This window comes from Ambystoma mexicanum, chromosome 12 (assembly GCF_040938575.1).
Source record: "Ambystoma mexicanum isolate Mex_15411 chromosome 12, UKY_AmexF1_1, whole genome shotgun sequence".
In the NCBI taxonomy this organism is placed as follows: Eukaryota; Metazoa; Chordata; class Amphibia; order Caudata; family Ambystomatidae; genus Ambystoma; species Ambystoma mexicanum.
This window is the reverse complement of record NC_090936.1, coordinates 287,656,038-287,672,620: the sequence shown is the minus strand read 5'-3', so window position 1 is coordinate 287,672,620 and position 16,583 is coordinate 287,656,038. Positions and strand designations below refer to the sequence as shown.

The 16,583-nt window shown below is 48.3% G+C and overlaps 1 protein-coding gene across 1 annotated transcript in view; it reads right to left on the bottom strand.

The window, feature by feature from the left end:
- The window catches only part of CMAS (cytidine monophosphate N-acetylneuraminic acid synthetase), a 177,446-nt gene that overhangs the window by 124,754 nt on the left and 36,109 nt on the right, over nt 1-16,583 (bottom strand). The window contains exon 3 of the mRNA XM_069628448.1: nt 5,665-5,807. Coding sequence (XP_069484549.1) covers nt 5,665-5,807 — 143 coding nt within the window. The remainder of the gene's footprint in view (nt 1-5,664; nt 5,808-16,583) is intronic.

Here is a 16,583-nt window from a genome sequence, read left to right as displayed (position 1 = left end):
CCCTTCGACAAATTATAGGAGTCAATGAATGACTCAATTGAAGAGCAAGTTACTCCCTTAACAACAACTCGTACCAAACTATTGTCTCTGGAATCGCTAGCGGAGGCATTGAAAGATCTGGATAAAGAGGCAGAAATGATTCGTAATGGCAGGAAAAGCTGGCTGACTTGCATGAGGGGAGGCTAACGGAAAAAGGAAAAAACACACACACTGATGTCCACTATTCTCGACTCTGAATTGGGCAAGAAAGACCCAGGAAGGTTTTCACCTCGGAGACGTTGGAGCTAAATCTTCCTCTGCTCAAATTGATGGCCCTGGACCCTAGCATCCACCATTTAGATCTTTGGAGGTGCCTTAGGAGAGAAGAGAAATGCAAATGTGATATAATCATAGAAGAGAGGCCAAAGCGCATAGGGGAATGTCACCAAGACTGTTAGCAATCTGGGGCTAATTCCCGAACGGGGCATGATAATGATTCCCTCGAGCTGCAAAACACAGAGAAGGTGCCTCACCAAGAACATACAATGGCGACATTGGGAAAATCTCGGATAAATGAGCCAACTACTGAGGTTGATACCATGACACCAGGCCCAAAGCCATTGTGATTTTTAGCAAAACAAAGACCAAAGCCCAGGCGACGAAAGGAGAGGGCACACTACAGAAAAAGAAATCTGCTGAATAACAACAAACCAGAATCAAAATCAAACGTCTCAAGGTTGTTTCTGCGCAAATTAACAATGGACCCACCGATATCAAAGCAGGATACAAACACTGAAAAATACATTGCCATGCCTGTGCTGAAAATGGTTCTAAATCCAGCACCATCTGTCGATCCAGAAAAAGAAGAAGTGGTGATGGATGAGGACATGCTCTGTTGCCTTGATTTATCGACCTACTCTGATGGGGCAGGCAATTAGGAAGAAGCAGCGGATGATGCTCACTGGGGTGAACCTATGCTCGGCCCACTGCCTTCCCCTAATGGTGAATCAGCTGGCTCCCCCTCTGGGTCTTTGACTATCCATCCTAGGATTCAAGATGTCCTTGACCCGACCACGAAAGAAGAAAGATACTCTGGAAGAAAGAAGCAGGATAGCCACCCATCCAAAATCAACAAAGAAATGGCTCGGAGGAGTGACTTGCCATCTTTAAAAATTACTATGGACTGTGCAATGCTTGACAAAAGGACCATAAAGATTGACAAGGAACAGAAATAACTGGACAAAAATAGTCAAGATTGGGCCAAGGCCCCTGCCGGCTGGACCAATCATCCAAGAATTAACAGCCAGAACTACAAGACTGGGTGCCGTTGAAATGGTGCTCCTGGAATGCAAGGGGACATGAACATCTTTTCCATACGGAGTGATCTGGTTTAAAGAACTATGATGTAATCTGCCTCCAGGAGACTTGGCTCTGTAGCGCTCCCATCTGTGATGGATTCGAGGTTTGCTGTAACCAGGGAAAGATTATTTTGCTGGGTCGTCCTTCGTCTGGGTTACTCACCTTGATAAAGTTGGGTAGAGGGCTGAGAGTGATGGAATTTGTAAATTTAAGTCCATATGTTCAACTGCTTTACTTAAGCTGGGAAAGAGCTGGTCGCTTACCAAAACGGTCCATGATTATTTTGTATTTATATTGGGACCCTGCTTTCAGTGGATAGTGCTTCATTTGTTAATTTGATTGTTACTTGGATAGACAGCCTATACAAAAGGAGCTTAATCCACACTATCATTTGTGGAGACCTTAATCTAAATTGTTTTGATGTCAGGGGAAGAATACTTACTCGTTCAATTATGCAGAAAAAAGCCTTGCTATGGATAAAGGAATTGAAGGCTTGTGATATTGAGATGCTAAACGGCCAGGGGGGACCTACCTGCAAACACCACATGGTCTAAAGGCACCCAACAAGCTTGTCTAGATTATTATTTCATATCTCCTAATGTCTCTAGATAGGTTGTGTCAGTGGAGGTCTGCCCAATGGAAAATAGTGACCATTGTCTTGTTATATGGAAGGTGGGTGGGATTGTGATACCCAAAATGAAAAAGTGAGATCATCCAGGTAAATTAGGCTGAGAATAGGCTTTGTATTTGGACAGGGAATGTGGCAGTAGCAGTGGAGCGATTGAGACAATTGTCTCTGGTCGGGGGTAGGGGGGCCATCCCTGAACTATGAAGGGCTTTTACAACAGTTTAAATCCACCCGTTCCCAAGGTCCCCGTCCCAAGGCCACGAGGGCACACTATAACAACGATCTGGTGGAACAAAGGAATATATATTGGGTGGAATTGAGACAACTGAGTAAGCTGATCACGTATGATAGATATGAAGTGATAAGGAAAAGGAAGCAACAGTACAGCAATTGGCCGCTATCATCCAAGGCCATGCATATGCCGCATGATGCTGAGGCTATACTGAAAAGAATAGCAAAAAATAAATAGCAGGAACCTTTGGGCATTGCTAAATAACAGCAGAAATCACTAACTGGCAACCCTTCTTCCAACAGTGTCTGAATTCAGATGGATTGAACATTACTTGTCTCTCTTCGCTAAGGGGCCTAGTAGGGAGGTCGATCTGATCCCAGATACTTGGAACAGACCCTCGAGGCTGAAAAGCATTTGTCTAATAATAATACTTCTGATTCAAATTGGGACATAGTTGATATGGAAGACATAATTTGTCTAATACAAAAATAATATACATCTATGGCTGCTGGCCCGATGGCCTGAATAAAAACATCCTAAAGCAGAACCTGCAACTATGGTCAGAGTACTGCTTCTTGCTGTTTAAGACAAATCTTAGATTGTAAGAAGTGCCAAATTCCTGGAAGTCAGCACTCATCATCCTGGTGTTCAAGAAGGGCAATCGGGAAGATTCTTCGAACTATAGGAAGAATATTTGCTTCCCTCCTACAATTTCAGCTTCTCAGATAGGCAAGAGAGGCAGGGCGTCTGTACTCGAGACAGAATGGCTTCATCGGGGAGTAGGGACTAGTCTCAACCTTTTCCTGCCGAATGCATTAAAAGCTAGAGCTCTGCAGACAAATTCTAAATTATATTTGGCTTTAATCGACCTTTAGAAGGCCTTTGATAGCATCAGCAGGCAAAGGCTGAGGGGCAAACTATTGTGCTAGGGCTGTCCGAGAGATCTGGTTGAGGCAAGCATGTCCCTATATTCGAACATGAGTGTGAGGGTCATTTAGGGGTCTGAAACAAGGTTGCTAATTGGCCCCCGCTTTATTTAACCTTTTCCTCACTGATACTAAAGAAGGTCAAGATTCTATTCAGGCATTTCCCCCCCGACGCTTTATAATCAGCCTATCTCCTGGGTTCTCTATGTCGATGACATTGTGATCCCAGATCATACGCAAATAGGCCTGTAGCGGAGACTCAGTGAGAATACTTTGAGCGGAATGATCTAAGGATTAATGTCAGAAAGATTAAAATTATGATCTGGCAACCCAAAAGGGGGAAAAAGAAGCAGGGTTTTAAATGGGCAGTTGATGAGGTTTCCCTTTACTGTGTGGACACCGACTTCTCTAGGTGTTACCCTGAATCAAAGAAGCATTGAAAAACAATGGATGGAGAAAATTAGGGTCAAATGATGACGCAGTGGCTAATTTTACACAAAAGGCTGGCAACATTTTCCCTGGTACCTGTAAGCACCTTCTTTAAACAGAAGGTTGTGCTGATCCCGATATATGGTGCAGAGTCCATCCATATGTGGCCTAACGCTTTCTAGGAGACCATGTAGGGTTGTTTTTGGAAAAGAGTGTTTCCCCTTCCAAAATCTACATCGAATGTAATGATCAAATTTGAATTGGGGCTTCAATCAATGCGATCTAGGATTAAATGGAAGATTGACATTTTGTGGGAAGTATTTTTATTTAGAGGCACCTCCACCTGTTGAAATACTAGGAATTGAGCCTAGTAAAGGGAGGGAGGACCTGTTAGACCGCTGGAAAGCAGAATGTGGGTATTGGTTGGAGGACCTGGGACTCACGGAGGAGGTTTTACTGAGGAGCCTGGGTAAAGTAAAAAAACAACTCCTCTACCAAGATTGAATCGATACAATTGCTCAAAGATCACAATATAAACTAGCCCTGAACTGGGGTCTGCAAGGTAGAGGGGTGAACCAACTTCCATTTTACCGGACTTAATTCCCTTGTCCTTGGTACCGTAATCTATTGCTGAGGCTAACACTGAATATTCTACCGACCAGTAAAGTATTAAGTCAGAGCAGGATGTTGGGTGGACTCCCGCCGGATTGTCGGTTTTGTGGACCGACCCTGATGGCTGAATCTCTTGAGCGTCTAATAATAGATGGTGAAGCCTTAAATGGATTGAGGAAGAAATATTTCCATTAGATCATAAAGGGTTGTAACTCTCTAACCCAAAAAGAATGGAATATGTTTCGAATTGGTGGGAAATAAAACAGCCATTATAGGGGTGATGAAATACATGGAAAAAATGTTGATGTTGCCTAATAAGAAGCAAATGGATGCACATCCTGCGAAGGCAGACTAGGAAATTGTGTACCGTAAATTGACAGGGATTGGGTTTCTATTAAGGATAATAGTTGTGCATTTATTTTGGAAGGTGACGCTTTGTTTTAACGAGATGAAAAAACATTTGATTTTGTATGATTTTTTTTTTTATGTACCCTTGATGATGTTCAAGGACTTGTTTTGGGTTAATGAGAAAAAAAATGTTTAAAAGAAAAATTAGTCTGTGTTTAAGCAGCTAGTAGTTTTTAACACCCGTCTATATGGTGTGTCACATGTAGAAAGGAGGAATGCCAATCCAAGACTATTTAACATCATGAATAACAGGTTTTTACTCGAATATCCCTGGATCCCAATCTTTCAACAATAACAATTCCAAAGAATGAAAATGTGAGGGCATTGGAAAAGTTAAGCAATTAATGCACAGATTGGACTAAAAGGGGACGGGGGCTCATGTGAAAGTGAGGCCATCGGAATGATTGACCCAAACTGAGCATGGGTCCTAACAGAAGTCCAACACATAATTGTTGTAGAAAGCCTGGAAGCAAGGATTCCTAAGGGACAAGAAAATAATTATCAGAATAACACTCTAAACGCAAAAGTCTGACCACAGTACAAGGGATGCCAAAATGCATTTATGAAAGGGTTAGAGCCGCCAGATGTGACAAACACATTTCTTAAAGGAGCACATTTGAAGCTTTGTAAACAAAGGAAATAAATCTGAGCACATTCTTCGCATCAGAATTACGGCAGGTCCTTCTGAGGTGGGATAAGGGGTTGGACAAGGCAGATAGATGAGACAATCAAAAGGTCTCTTACCGCATCTATGCAAAAATGTTCCATAAACTGAGTATTTCCATGGGTTCTGATGGCAAATAGTAAGGTGTACATGAATTAACCTAAATGTCTGTAATATCGCAAAGTTATTGAAATGCTAATTGGAAAGCTTACATTCCAAAAAAATAAATCAATAAATAAATAACAGCCATGCGCTCCATTTTATTCGGATTGCGGGACATAACTTGTCTTCACAACAAGCAAAGCAACATTTGACAAACTCCAGGACTTATGCTGCTCGAAATTCTGAATGGGCCAAAACGTGTGCAGCAGAGTAAAATGGTAGGAGAGTAGAATAATGACAGATAAGGATATTTATATGCACATACCTGGATGATGTTGAAGGAACTCTACTATAGTATCAAATGAAGAGGTTGTGTCTTTGGAGACTTCAGGACTTCGGTGATGGACCTTTGCACCAAAACGCTCTGCTACCTTCATGATTCTTTCGTCATCTGTAGAAACCCATACACTGAAGAGCCAAGAGGGAAATGCATGGTTAAACTATTGCAAGACCTCCAAAGACAGTATCAAATCACATAAATATATATATATATATATATATATATATATATACACATATACACACCCCCTTCATGACAACACTCATTTACTAAGCAGCCCTGGTATTTTAATTGATTACATTTTAGATTACACTAGAGGGAGGCTTCATCAAGTTTGTGGCGCTACATGGCAGGACCGTAGAAAAAGCACAGAAGGTGGGAATGCTACAGGATGAAGTGAGCAAGGCAATCAAATAATTCACCAGTGAGGGTTTATTAGAAATCGGAGCAGCACCAGAAGTGGAATGTCTTGGGAAGAACGGAGTTTGGCATATACGCACTGGTTCTGTGCAGAGGGAGAAGAGTCAGGGAAGAAGTGTCTAAGTATTTTGGTATGTCACGAGGATTTCCTGCTTTTTAGTGATTTTTCCAGCATGTAGGTTGCATGAAAACAAAGTTGCCTACAAGAGAATATTTATCAAAGTGTTTAGCAAGTGGTCTGAGCATTTTTGATTAAGCTTTAATCCATGGTCTTCATTTCCTTTTATCGAACAGTTAGCACATCACCAGCTTACCCATTCACCTCTGTTTAGCCCCATACTACTCAGCTAGCATAGGACACTAGAGGGTGGATATTCCAAGGAAAGACGGTTTTGTAGCATTTTGGTGGCCACTAGAATATCACCAACACCATTTGCTACAGAGAAGAGAGTGGAAAGGGGTGCAGGTAAACTGACTTAGTGGTTGGCATGACCACTGGAAATGCTGTGGCATAATTGGCCAACACACAAATGCTACTTATAGCTCTATTACGCCGTTGTTATCCAATAATGGCTTGCTTGACTAGTCTTCTCCCAATCAGGACTTCTGCACCATATCATATGACCATCACTTTCAAAGCTGGGATTGAGTAGCGATATTTCTTTTTGCAGTCCAATGAAGTTGGGCTATGTTTGGGCAACTTTCGTGACCCTGCTGGGCTGCATGTAGGTTTCCCTTTCTGAAGAATGTTACCATACAAGCAATTCGTTTTTGGAGAGGTGCGGTACCACTGGCAACATTCAGGTGTCCTCATAAGACTTCTCAGATTACTTATGAGAACAATTAAAATAGTCATAGGCCCCTCTCTGCGAGAACGAATACAGCTAAATGACCTGTTCTTTGGGAAAGTACCCACTCGAGAGTCCGCAGCCACACTTTAGCTTACAGCACCTTTCACAGAAGGGTAATAACCGTTTGCACATCTTTTGCTATGGCAATTCTCTTCTGAAAAAGAGTACCAACAGCAACCCCAGACACGTTTCAGTCGTGTTGGGCCTCATCGTGGAGGTGGAGATCTGCCCCTTCTGAGCACAGTGAGCAAGGGGGTCCACGTCTGGATGACCTTAGGTTTAGTCACCCTACGTTTTCTATGTCCCTTAAACAATTAAAAAATGGTCATAGGCGCCCCTCTGCGAGAACGAACACGGCTAAATGACCTGTTCTTTGGGAAGGTACCCACTCCAGAGTCCGCAGTCACATTTTAGCTCACTGTACCTTCACAGAAGGGAAACATCCATTTGGAGCTGTGTCTCTCTGAGCACAGTGAGCGAGTGGTCCACGTCTGGTTTCCCCCAGGTAACTTAGGGCGAACAACCCCAGGTTCCTTGCAAAAATACAAAAACGGTAGTAAGCTCCTCTCTCTAGAAAGAACAGGGCATGATAACCTGTTCTGCGTTTTTTCCCCCACTGTGAGAGTCTGCAGCCATCGCTTTTTGCTCATTGCACTCATCACAAAGGAAGAATATCCATCTACATATCCGTCTGTGTCCCACCCACAATTCCAGTCCTCTTGTGAGCGGGACAAAGACTGATATGCAAATGGTTTTTCCTTGGGGTTGGTAACGTGGACCCTTTGCTCACTGTGCTCAGAGAGGCACAGCTCCACCACACTGATGCAGCCCAACAAGGCTAAAACACGTGTCTGGGGTTGCAGTTGGTACTCTTATTCAAAGGAGGTTTGCCTGGCATTTGTGTGCTGGACTGCCCTTGTGGGCGGAACAAAGACTGATATGCAAATGGATATTCCTCCTTTGTGAAAATTACAGTGAGAAAAAAAGCGATGGCTGCGGACTCAAAGTGGGGGGAAAAAACCACAGAACGTGTTATCATGCCATGTTCTTTCTAGAGAGGGGTGTGTGGTAACTTTCTTTTGTACTTATGAGGACATATGTACGTTGTCATTAGTACTGCACCTCCCCATTAAATCCTACCCCCATTGAAGTGCTGCCCCCTTGCACAGTCCCCCTTCCGTCCCATGCGGTCCCTCCTTTACAACCCATCCCTTGCACGGCCCTCCCCCCTTTATAAGCCCTGACCCTTGAGCAGTCTCCCCCCCCTTCATCCACCCTCCGAAGCCTCCTTGATCGGTGCTCCACCCCCCCTTTGCATGTTTCGCCTCCCCCAGATGTGGTCACTTGCCCTCCCTCCTGTGAGATTGATCAGCCCCCCCGCCCTTTGTGCTGTGGCTCCGCACCCTATTTGCCCCATCACCGCACCCCCCCACCTTCACCACCACCACCACATTTGCGCGGTCACTCCTTCCTTCAAAAGTCGTACAATGCTCCTGTGTCTGTGTCTGGGCTACCCTTCATCTATTGGATTTTTGTATTATTCCTCAAGTTACCATTGGTCCCTGGTGGATGCTCTATTGCTAAAAGCCACTTCAAGTTCACTTCAAGCCACTTCAAGCCATCCCATTTTTTGCCATACCTACAGATGCAAGTTTGCATGTAGTCTAGACCGGACAGCCAGAAGGCATGATGCATTATGACATGGAAAAACATGTTGATCACCACCTTTTAACATTGTGCTGCGAGCCCTATATCTGTAAGGCTAACTGGAGATATGAGGGAGACAGTCATATCCGATGAACACATTGTGGGATTATCTTCAAAATCTTGCATGTGTTCAATGGAGTACATTTGTATTCTACACGTTTACACTGTCATTTAACTCACTAGGGACGTTTGAGGCGTATGGAATGGTGTAAAGAAATAGCACAAACTGGTTATTCTACAGTTGGACCAGTTGAGAAAACCTGTGTGCCCAAGCGTCACCAGAAATGCACATCTCTTAATATGTACCCCATTCCAAAAGAACACATGAAGAACATTGGGTTATGATTTATAAAGACTATATTTCTCTATTTATTGAATTGTTAGCACAAACATTCACCTTGAGACATCTTGGTACCATGAAGAGGAGACCTACTCAGGTGACTTAACAGAAGCAAGAATTATGACGTACCAGCAAAAAGTACCTGTTCTCCAAACGGGTTCTGTGGACAGACACGCATAAACTCTTGTCAATTGTTGAAAATCAATGATCCTGTAGATCGCTGTTCCGATTAGTTTATCGATTGATGTGCTTTTCCCCTGAAGTAAACTGCACTGAGAATGGGCGTGTGTGGCTGGCTGACATACCCCAGAGCAGATGTTAGGGGTGTGGGGGTGGATGGGCGAGATTTAGTGTGCTCCTGCACACTGGGACCTACTGGGCTCTTTCCCTACCTGTTGTCTCACCCTGGCGTGGTGCAGTTCTTTGCAGTGCATTGTGGTGCAAATATCTCCGAAAACGTGCATTCTAGGGTAGAGGACCAGTCCTTCTACGACCACATTGTTTCACCGATTTCAAGTAACCGTTTCATGTGTGAAGGAGCTGAAATCCGGGGAAAGAGGTGGGGTGACCAAATGTCATGTTGTCGGTAATGTCCGGAGGGTCCTAAACAGTAGCTATGCAAAATTTGGTACCTATGGTAAAACAGTGTGGAGTTGTATAAGGAACAACGCTTCACTAAGCCACAAACCCACACATTTTCACTTTTATAAATAGAGATATTGCCAGGTTTTTAGGAGCTTACTGATATTTTAAAAGTACTTCAGTCACCCTCATAGTCCATCTTGAAATTTAGCACGAACAATCTACGACCATCAGTAAAAGTAGCACGATAAGCAGGGATTCTGAAGCAGCAGAAAGCAGCAGAAGAAAAGTACTTAGAACACGTTTTAAAACCACATTCCATTGGTTATGATAGTCGTCAACTGCCACACTCAATATGTATTAATTGCACAAAACATATATTTCGAATGCATCCAAAAGATAAAGAAAACATAGTGTAAATGTCACCACTTTTAAACACGTTGGCTTTAAACCCTAGCAACAAGACCTAAACCAAAGTCTCAAATGCCCCCATTTATAAATTCACGAGTAATTCTTAATCTGTGCCAGAATTGACCGTTTTTGTGAAGGGTTTGCCCCCCACCTTCTATCCAGTTAGCTCGCAACTGGGCAGCGAGGAGGCATTGAAGATAACTAGGCCTCAATCAATCAATCCCACTCAGTCATGTGGGAGTTTGTGCACCCATTGGAAGCAGAGATGTTTAGCTCAGTGCTCATGAATCTCAGACTACAGTCCTCGGGAGAAGATAAAAACAAGCATTGGGCATGGCAACAGTTTGGGCTTTTGTGTAGGCATGGGATAGGCACTTGTCAGGCACTGCGATAGTGATATTAACTGGTCATTGATTGTAGCAGGTCCAAGTACCTGGGCATCGAATAGTAGTGCCTGGCAAATGCCTAATACTTATACACCACCCAAAACGGGACGTCAGTGAAGGACACGCAGAGTGCTTATAAATCGAGTGGCTGAAGGCAGACCTTGTTAAAACGTGTTTATTACGTCAATAGCACATTAACAGCTCCAATAAAGTCATAAACTCTCAGATGACTGCTTTGAAAAAACATTCGCAGGCATTTCGAGTGCAAAGCTAGACGGCAAGGCTTGATTAACGCAAGCATAAAGGTGGGAGGGGCAGGAACTGGGTGGGAAGGGCCATAGGGATTAGCAAGGCGTGGGCAGGCAACGAGTGGGTAAATAGCCAAGCAACATCTACAAGCTGTGTGTCCCTCCTCATATGCCATTTCCGCCTACCTGTACTCTAATGCAATCGTTGTGGCTTATAGGAGTTGCAAGCGGCATCCAACAGACCGAGCGAGAAAAAAAAAGTGAATAGCAAAACAAGTATTAGGAAGAAATACCAGAAAAGCAATTCCATTTTCTTTCGAGAAATACAAGAACATACTGCCCAAGTAAGACAAAGGCTGCCTTTCTTTTGGACAACTTTCGTGTGATTTGAAGCTTTTCCTGAAAAACAAACCAAACACTGCACTCTTTCAAGTGTGTTTGACGTTTTGCAAGCAGTTTTCGCTCCGTTAGCCAGCGCACATTTTTCACGTGGCATCTTCAGTTGTTCCGCACTTCTTGCAATTTCTTGTTCACTTTTTCACAAATAACACGGCATGATCTCGAGTCAGCCTAGCTGCAAACTTGCAACAGAGGCTCATATCGTCTGTTTTCTTTTGGAACTTTTAGTCCTGAAGGTAGAACGTGAAAAGCAAAACGTACAAGTGACAAAAGCAAGTTACGCACCAAGACTGGCTGAGTCTCTCCCAAACGAAAGACAATGTTGGTCAGTAGCAACCCTTGCCCTAGCCACATGCGGCTTGTTATGCTGATATATCAGGGCAAAGCCAATGGTCTCCCTTTTGAAGTATGACCTTTGACAAGCGGGGTGGGAGGGGCTTTAAACAATACTCTAGATTTACAAAACAAGACTTGTTGGCTTTGCCAATGCTTCATTTTGTAAACAGTGAGTGCAATTGCCTGTTGGAGCACATCCAATTTCGCCAGATAACAGAATGGTAGCAGAGCAGATGGCATGCCGGCACTCAGTTTCTGGTGAAAATGCAGATGTGGCTCGACCACCTCCAGACGAGCACCCATTCTGTGTGAATGAGTCAAAGAAACGAAATCTTCCACTGCCAACCCAAAATTCATTGGCTCTAAAGGTTCCCTTCGTCCGAGGGACTCTTACAGATGAGTCGCTGCATACTGTTCAACACTCAGCAAAACCCAATCAGAGAACTAAGCGCCAACTGATTAACGCGGGATAAAGCAATGAACCAATCACAAGCACGTTACACTATACTACCTACGACAGCTGAGCCCATAGAAGAGTATATGAAGTCCTACCCTTGCCGCGAATATGCGGATTGCTCAAGAATAAAGCACTGGTGCCAGACACGAGTAGCCTTTACTTCGCGAGTTCGAATCCTGTAATCTGGGCGATTTAGCCTTCATCCGTCTGTGGTCGATAAATCAAAAACCATTAAAATGGGATCATAATTACAGCGCACTTTAAAGCTGAGGGAACATGGAATGAAGCAATATATAAGACCACATATTATTGTTTCACGGTCTATGATGGCACAAGTCCTCTCTAATCGGACCTAATAAAATCTTTCCTTGGCTCCAGAACACAAACACAATACGCAAAGGGGTCGATTCATGGAATTAATGTGCGCCGAAAATTCCCGCGCAGAGGTGCCAAAACATGCGAATCGCAGGAAAAGTGCGAAAATCGCAGTGCAAGTGCGAAAATCGCAGGAAAACCAGCGCACAGCGATTCATGGAAGTCCGTGCGCGAGAAAAACATTGGATGTGCGTTAAAAATGTGCGCCGCGCACGCCGGCGCACAGGTCATCCAACAGCGTGCGCCACGGCCACTGCGAAATCGCACATAGCGTGGCGCACGTCACAAAAGTAGGCGGAACACAGGGCGTAACACTCGGAATGGGGAACAACGCGTGAAAATATGGGCGTCACGGGGGGGAAGTACAGGAGGCAAGTGCGCGGAACGCCCACACGCTCGCCTACAACCCGTATTCATGGAATCGAATAGGGCAAACCAGCGCACGGTCAAAGACGCGCACAGGGCCAAACAAGTACGCCACAAGAAAGCAGGTGGTAGCGCCCCTGCGACTGAAAAAAATGTGCACCAAAATGTGTGCTAACAAAAAGCACCCATATAAAGCCATGATGAATGGCCCATACAGTGGCCCTCTAGGACAAATGAGGTGCAAAGGGGCCCCGACAAACACGGACACCCGCTGTGTGAAAAATAGCGTGTGCGCGTGTTCCTGGGTGCGCGGGAAGTTCCACACGCGATTAGCCTGGGTAGGTGGGGGTGCGTGGGAAGTTCCACACGCGATTGGCCTGGGTACGTGTACTACGGGGTGCGCGGGAAGTTCCACATGCGATTGGCCTGGCTAGGTGGGGGTGCGCGGGAAGTTCCACACGCGATTGGCCTGGGTACGTGTATTCCGATGTGCGCGGAAGATTCACACGCGATTCCTGCAGGGTACGTGTATTTCGGTGGTGCCGGGGAATGCTACACGTGATTTGGCCATGTGGGTCCCCCCAGGTGTTCCCTCTACACACTCCACGGCCCCTGCAGGCAGCCCACACCACAGGGTACTACCCTGCACCCATGCTCATGTCCCACAGGCAACCCATCCACCATGGCCATGCCCACCAGCCAACCCACATGTCACCTTGCACTAGTGATCACCAACACATGTCTCCCACCACCCCCATCCCACAGCCACCAGGGGCAGCCTCCACCAGGCCCCCACTCATGTCTCCCACCACCCCCATCCCACAGCCACCAGGGGCAGCCTCCACCAGGCCCCCACTCATGTCTCCCACCACCGCCATCCCACAGCCACCAGGGGCAGCCTCCACCAGGCCCCCACTCATGTCTCTCACCACCCCCACCCCCAAGCCACCAGGGGCAGCCTCCACCAGGCCCCACTCATGTCTCCCACCACCCCCATCCCACAGCCACCCGGGGCAGCCTCCACCAGGCCCCCACTCATGTCCCCTATTACCCCCACCCCCCGCAGTGCAGGGGCAGCCTCCACCAGGCCCCCACTCATGTCTACCACCCCCCCACCCCCCAGCCACCAGGGGCAGCCTCCACCAGGCCCCCACTCATGTCTCCCACCACCCCCATCCCACAACCACCAGGGGCTGCCTCCACCAGGCCCCCACTCATGTCTCCCACCAGCCCCACCCCCCAGCCACCAGGGGCAGCCTCCACCAGACCCCCACTCATGTCTCCCACCACCCCCACCCCACAACCACCAGGGGCAGCCTCCACCAGGCCCCCACTCATGTCTCCCACCACCCCCACCCCCCCAGCAGTGCAGGGGCAGCCTCCACCAGGCCCCCACTCATGTCTCCCACCACCCCCAGCCCCCAGCAGTGCAGGGGCAGCCTCCACCAGACCACCACTCATGTCCCCTATTACCCCCCACCCACCGCAATGCAGGGGCAGCCTCCACCAGGCCCCCACTCATGTCTACCACCACCTCCAACCCCCAGCCACCAGGGGCAGCCTCCACCAGGCCCCCACTCATGTCTCCCACCACCCCCATCCCATAACCACCAGGGGCAGCCTCCACCAGGCCCCCACTCATGTCTCCCACCACCCCCACCCCCAGCAATGCAGGGGCAGCCTCCACCAGGCCCCCACTCATGTCCCCTATTACCGCAAACCACCAGGGGCAGCCTCCACCAGGCCCCCACTCATGTCTCCCACCACCCCCACCCCCCAGCAGTGCAGGGGCAGCCTCCACCAGGCCCCCACTCATGTCTACCACCACCCCCACCCCCCAGCCACCCGGGGCAGCCTCCACCAGGCCCCCACTCATGTCTCCCACCACCCCCATCCCACAACCACCAGGGGCAGCCTCCACCAGGCCCCCGCTCATGTCTCCCACCACCCCCACCCCCCAGCAGTGCAGGGGCAGCCTCCACCAGGCCCCCACTCATGTCTCCCACCACCCCCACCCCCCAGCAGTGCAGGGACAGCCTCCACCAGGCCCCCACTCATGTCCCCCATTACCCCCACCCCCCTGCAGTGCAGGGGCAGCCTCCACCAGGCTCCCACTCATGTCCACCACCACCCCCACCCCCCAGCCACCAGGGGCAGCCTCCACTCATGTCTCCCACCACCCCCATCCCACAACCACCAGGGGCAGCCTCCACCAGGCCCCCACTCATGTCTCCCACCACCCCCATCCCACAACCACCAGGGGCAGCCTCCACCAGGCCCCCACTCATGTCTCCCACCACCCACACCCCCCAGCCACCAGGGGCAGCCTCCACCAGGCCCCCACTCATGTCTCCCACCACCCCCATCCCACAACCACCAGGGGCAGCCTCCACCAGGCCCCCACTCATGTCTCCCACCACCCCCAGAAGTGCAGGGGCAGCCTCCACCAGGCCCCCACTCATGTCCCTATTACCCCCACCCCCCAGCCACAAGGGGCAGCCTCCACCAGTGCCCCCACACATGTCTCCCACCACCCCCAGCCATGCGATTTGCCTGGGTACATGTACTACGGGGTGCGCGGGAAGTCCCACACGCGATTGGCCTGGGTATGTGTACTACGGGGTGCGCGGGAAGTTCCACACGCGATTGTACGTGTACTTCGGGGTGCGCGTGAACTTCCACACGTGATTAGCCTGGGTACGTGTACTTCGGGGTGCGCAGGAAGTTCCACACGCGATTGGGCCTGTGAGAGTGGGTTACATGTATTCCAGGGGTGGGCGGGAATATTTACCCGCGACTGTGCCTTTGAGAGCGTGCTACGTGTATTCCTGGGGTGGGCGGGAAGATTCACACGTTCACCTACGACGTGCCGAAAAATGGTCCAATCCTGAGACACGTACGCCAGCATGAAGCAGGCGTACGTCGACCCGCGCAGCATAAAAGTGCGCTCAAACAACAAACAAGCTCATACGCCAGGATGAATATACCATTCCTAGCAGCAGTGGCCGTGGGTTACCAAAGGAGGAGGAGGATAGTGAGGGCCCGAATTTTCATTCCCAGAACCAGCCTTTTTGGGATGCCTGATGACCAGGTGTATGGGAGGTACAGGTTTCCCCCACACATAATACTGGACCTGGTCAGTGAGTGGGAGGATGACCTCACATCACCCACCCTGTGCTCCCAAGCACTCAGCCCCCTGGAGAAGGTCCTCAATGTACTGCACTTCTTGGCCACAGGATCATTTCAGCGGACAAGTGCCATAGTGGGTGGGGTGTCACAGGCCACGCAGTCACGCTGCCTACACCAGGTCTTAAACATCATCACTGCACGCCCATCAGTCCGTAGGCACATATACCTGCCCAGGACACCTGCAGAAAGGCAGGCTGCCACCCTCGATTTCTACGGTGTGGCACAATTTCCAAAAGTGCTAGGTACCATTGACTGCACCCATGTGGCACTACGTCCCCCCAGGGCATCTGAGCACATCTATAGGAACCGCAAGCACTGGCATTCCATCAACGTGCAGGTAGTATGTAATGCTAAGGGAATCATCACCTCAGTATATGCCAACTATCCAGGGTCCACCCACGACAGCTTCATTTACCGAATGTCTACCCTAAGCCGGGACCTAGAAGCTGGGCGGCATGGCGATACATGGCTGCTTGGTGAGTATGAATGCCACTGCACATGCATGCATGTCAGATGCAGAGTTATGTCACTACCCCACTAATGATACCCATCACCTCCTCACCAGGGGACAGTGCCTACCCTCTGAGCACCCACATGATGACGCCAATTCGGAACCCCATCACGCCTCCAGAGGTAAGATACAACACAGCCCATATTGCAACCCGGGGCATAGTGGAGCGCACATTCGGAGTGCTCAAGTCACGCTTTCGCTCCCTTGACCGTTCTGGCTGGCAGCTGTTATATGCGCCCCCAGTGGTGTGCAGGATCATAGTGGCAGCATGTGTCCTGCACAATGTTGCAACATGCCGGGGGGCCTGGACGTGGACATGGTGGTGC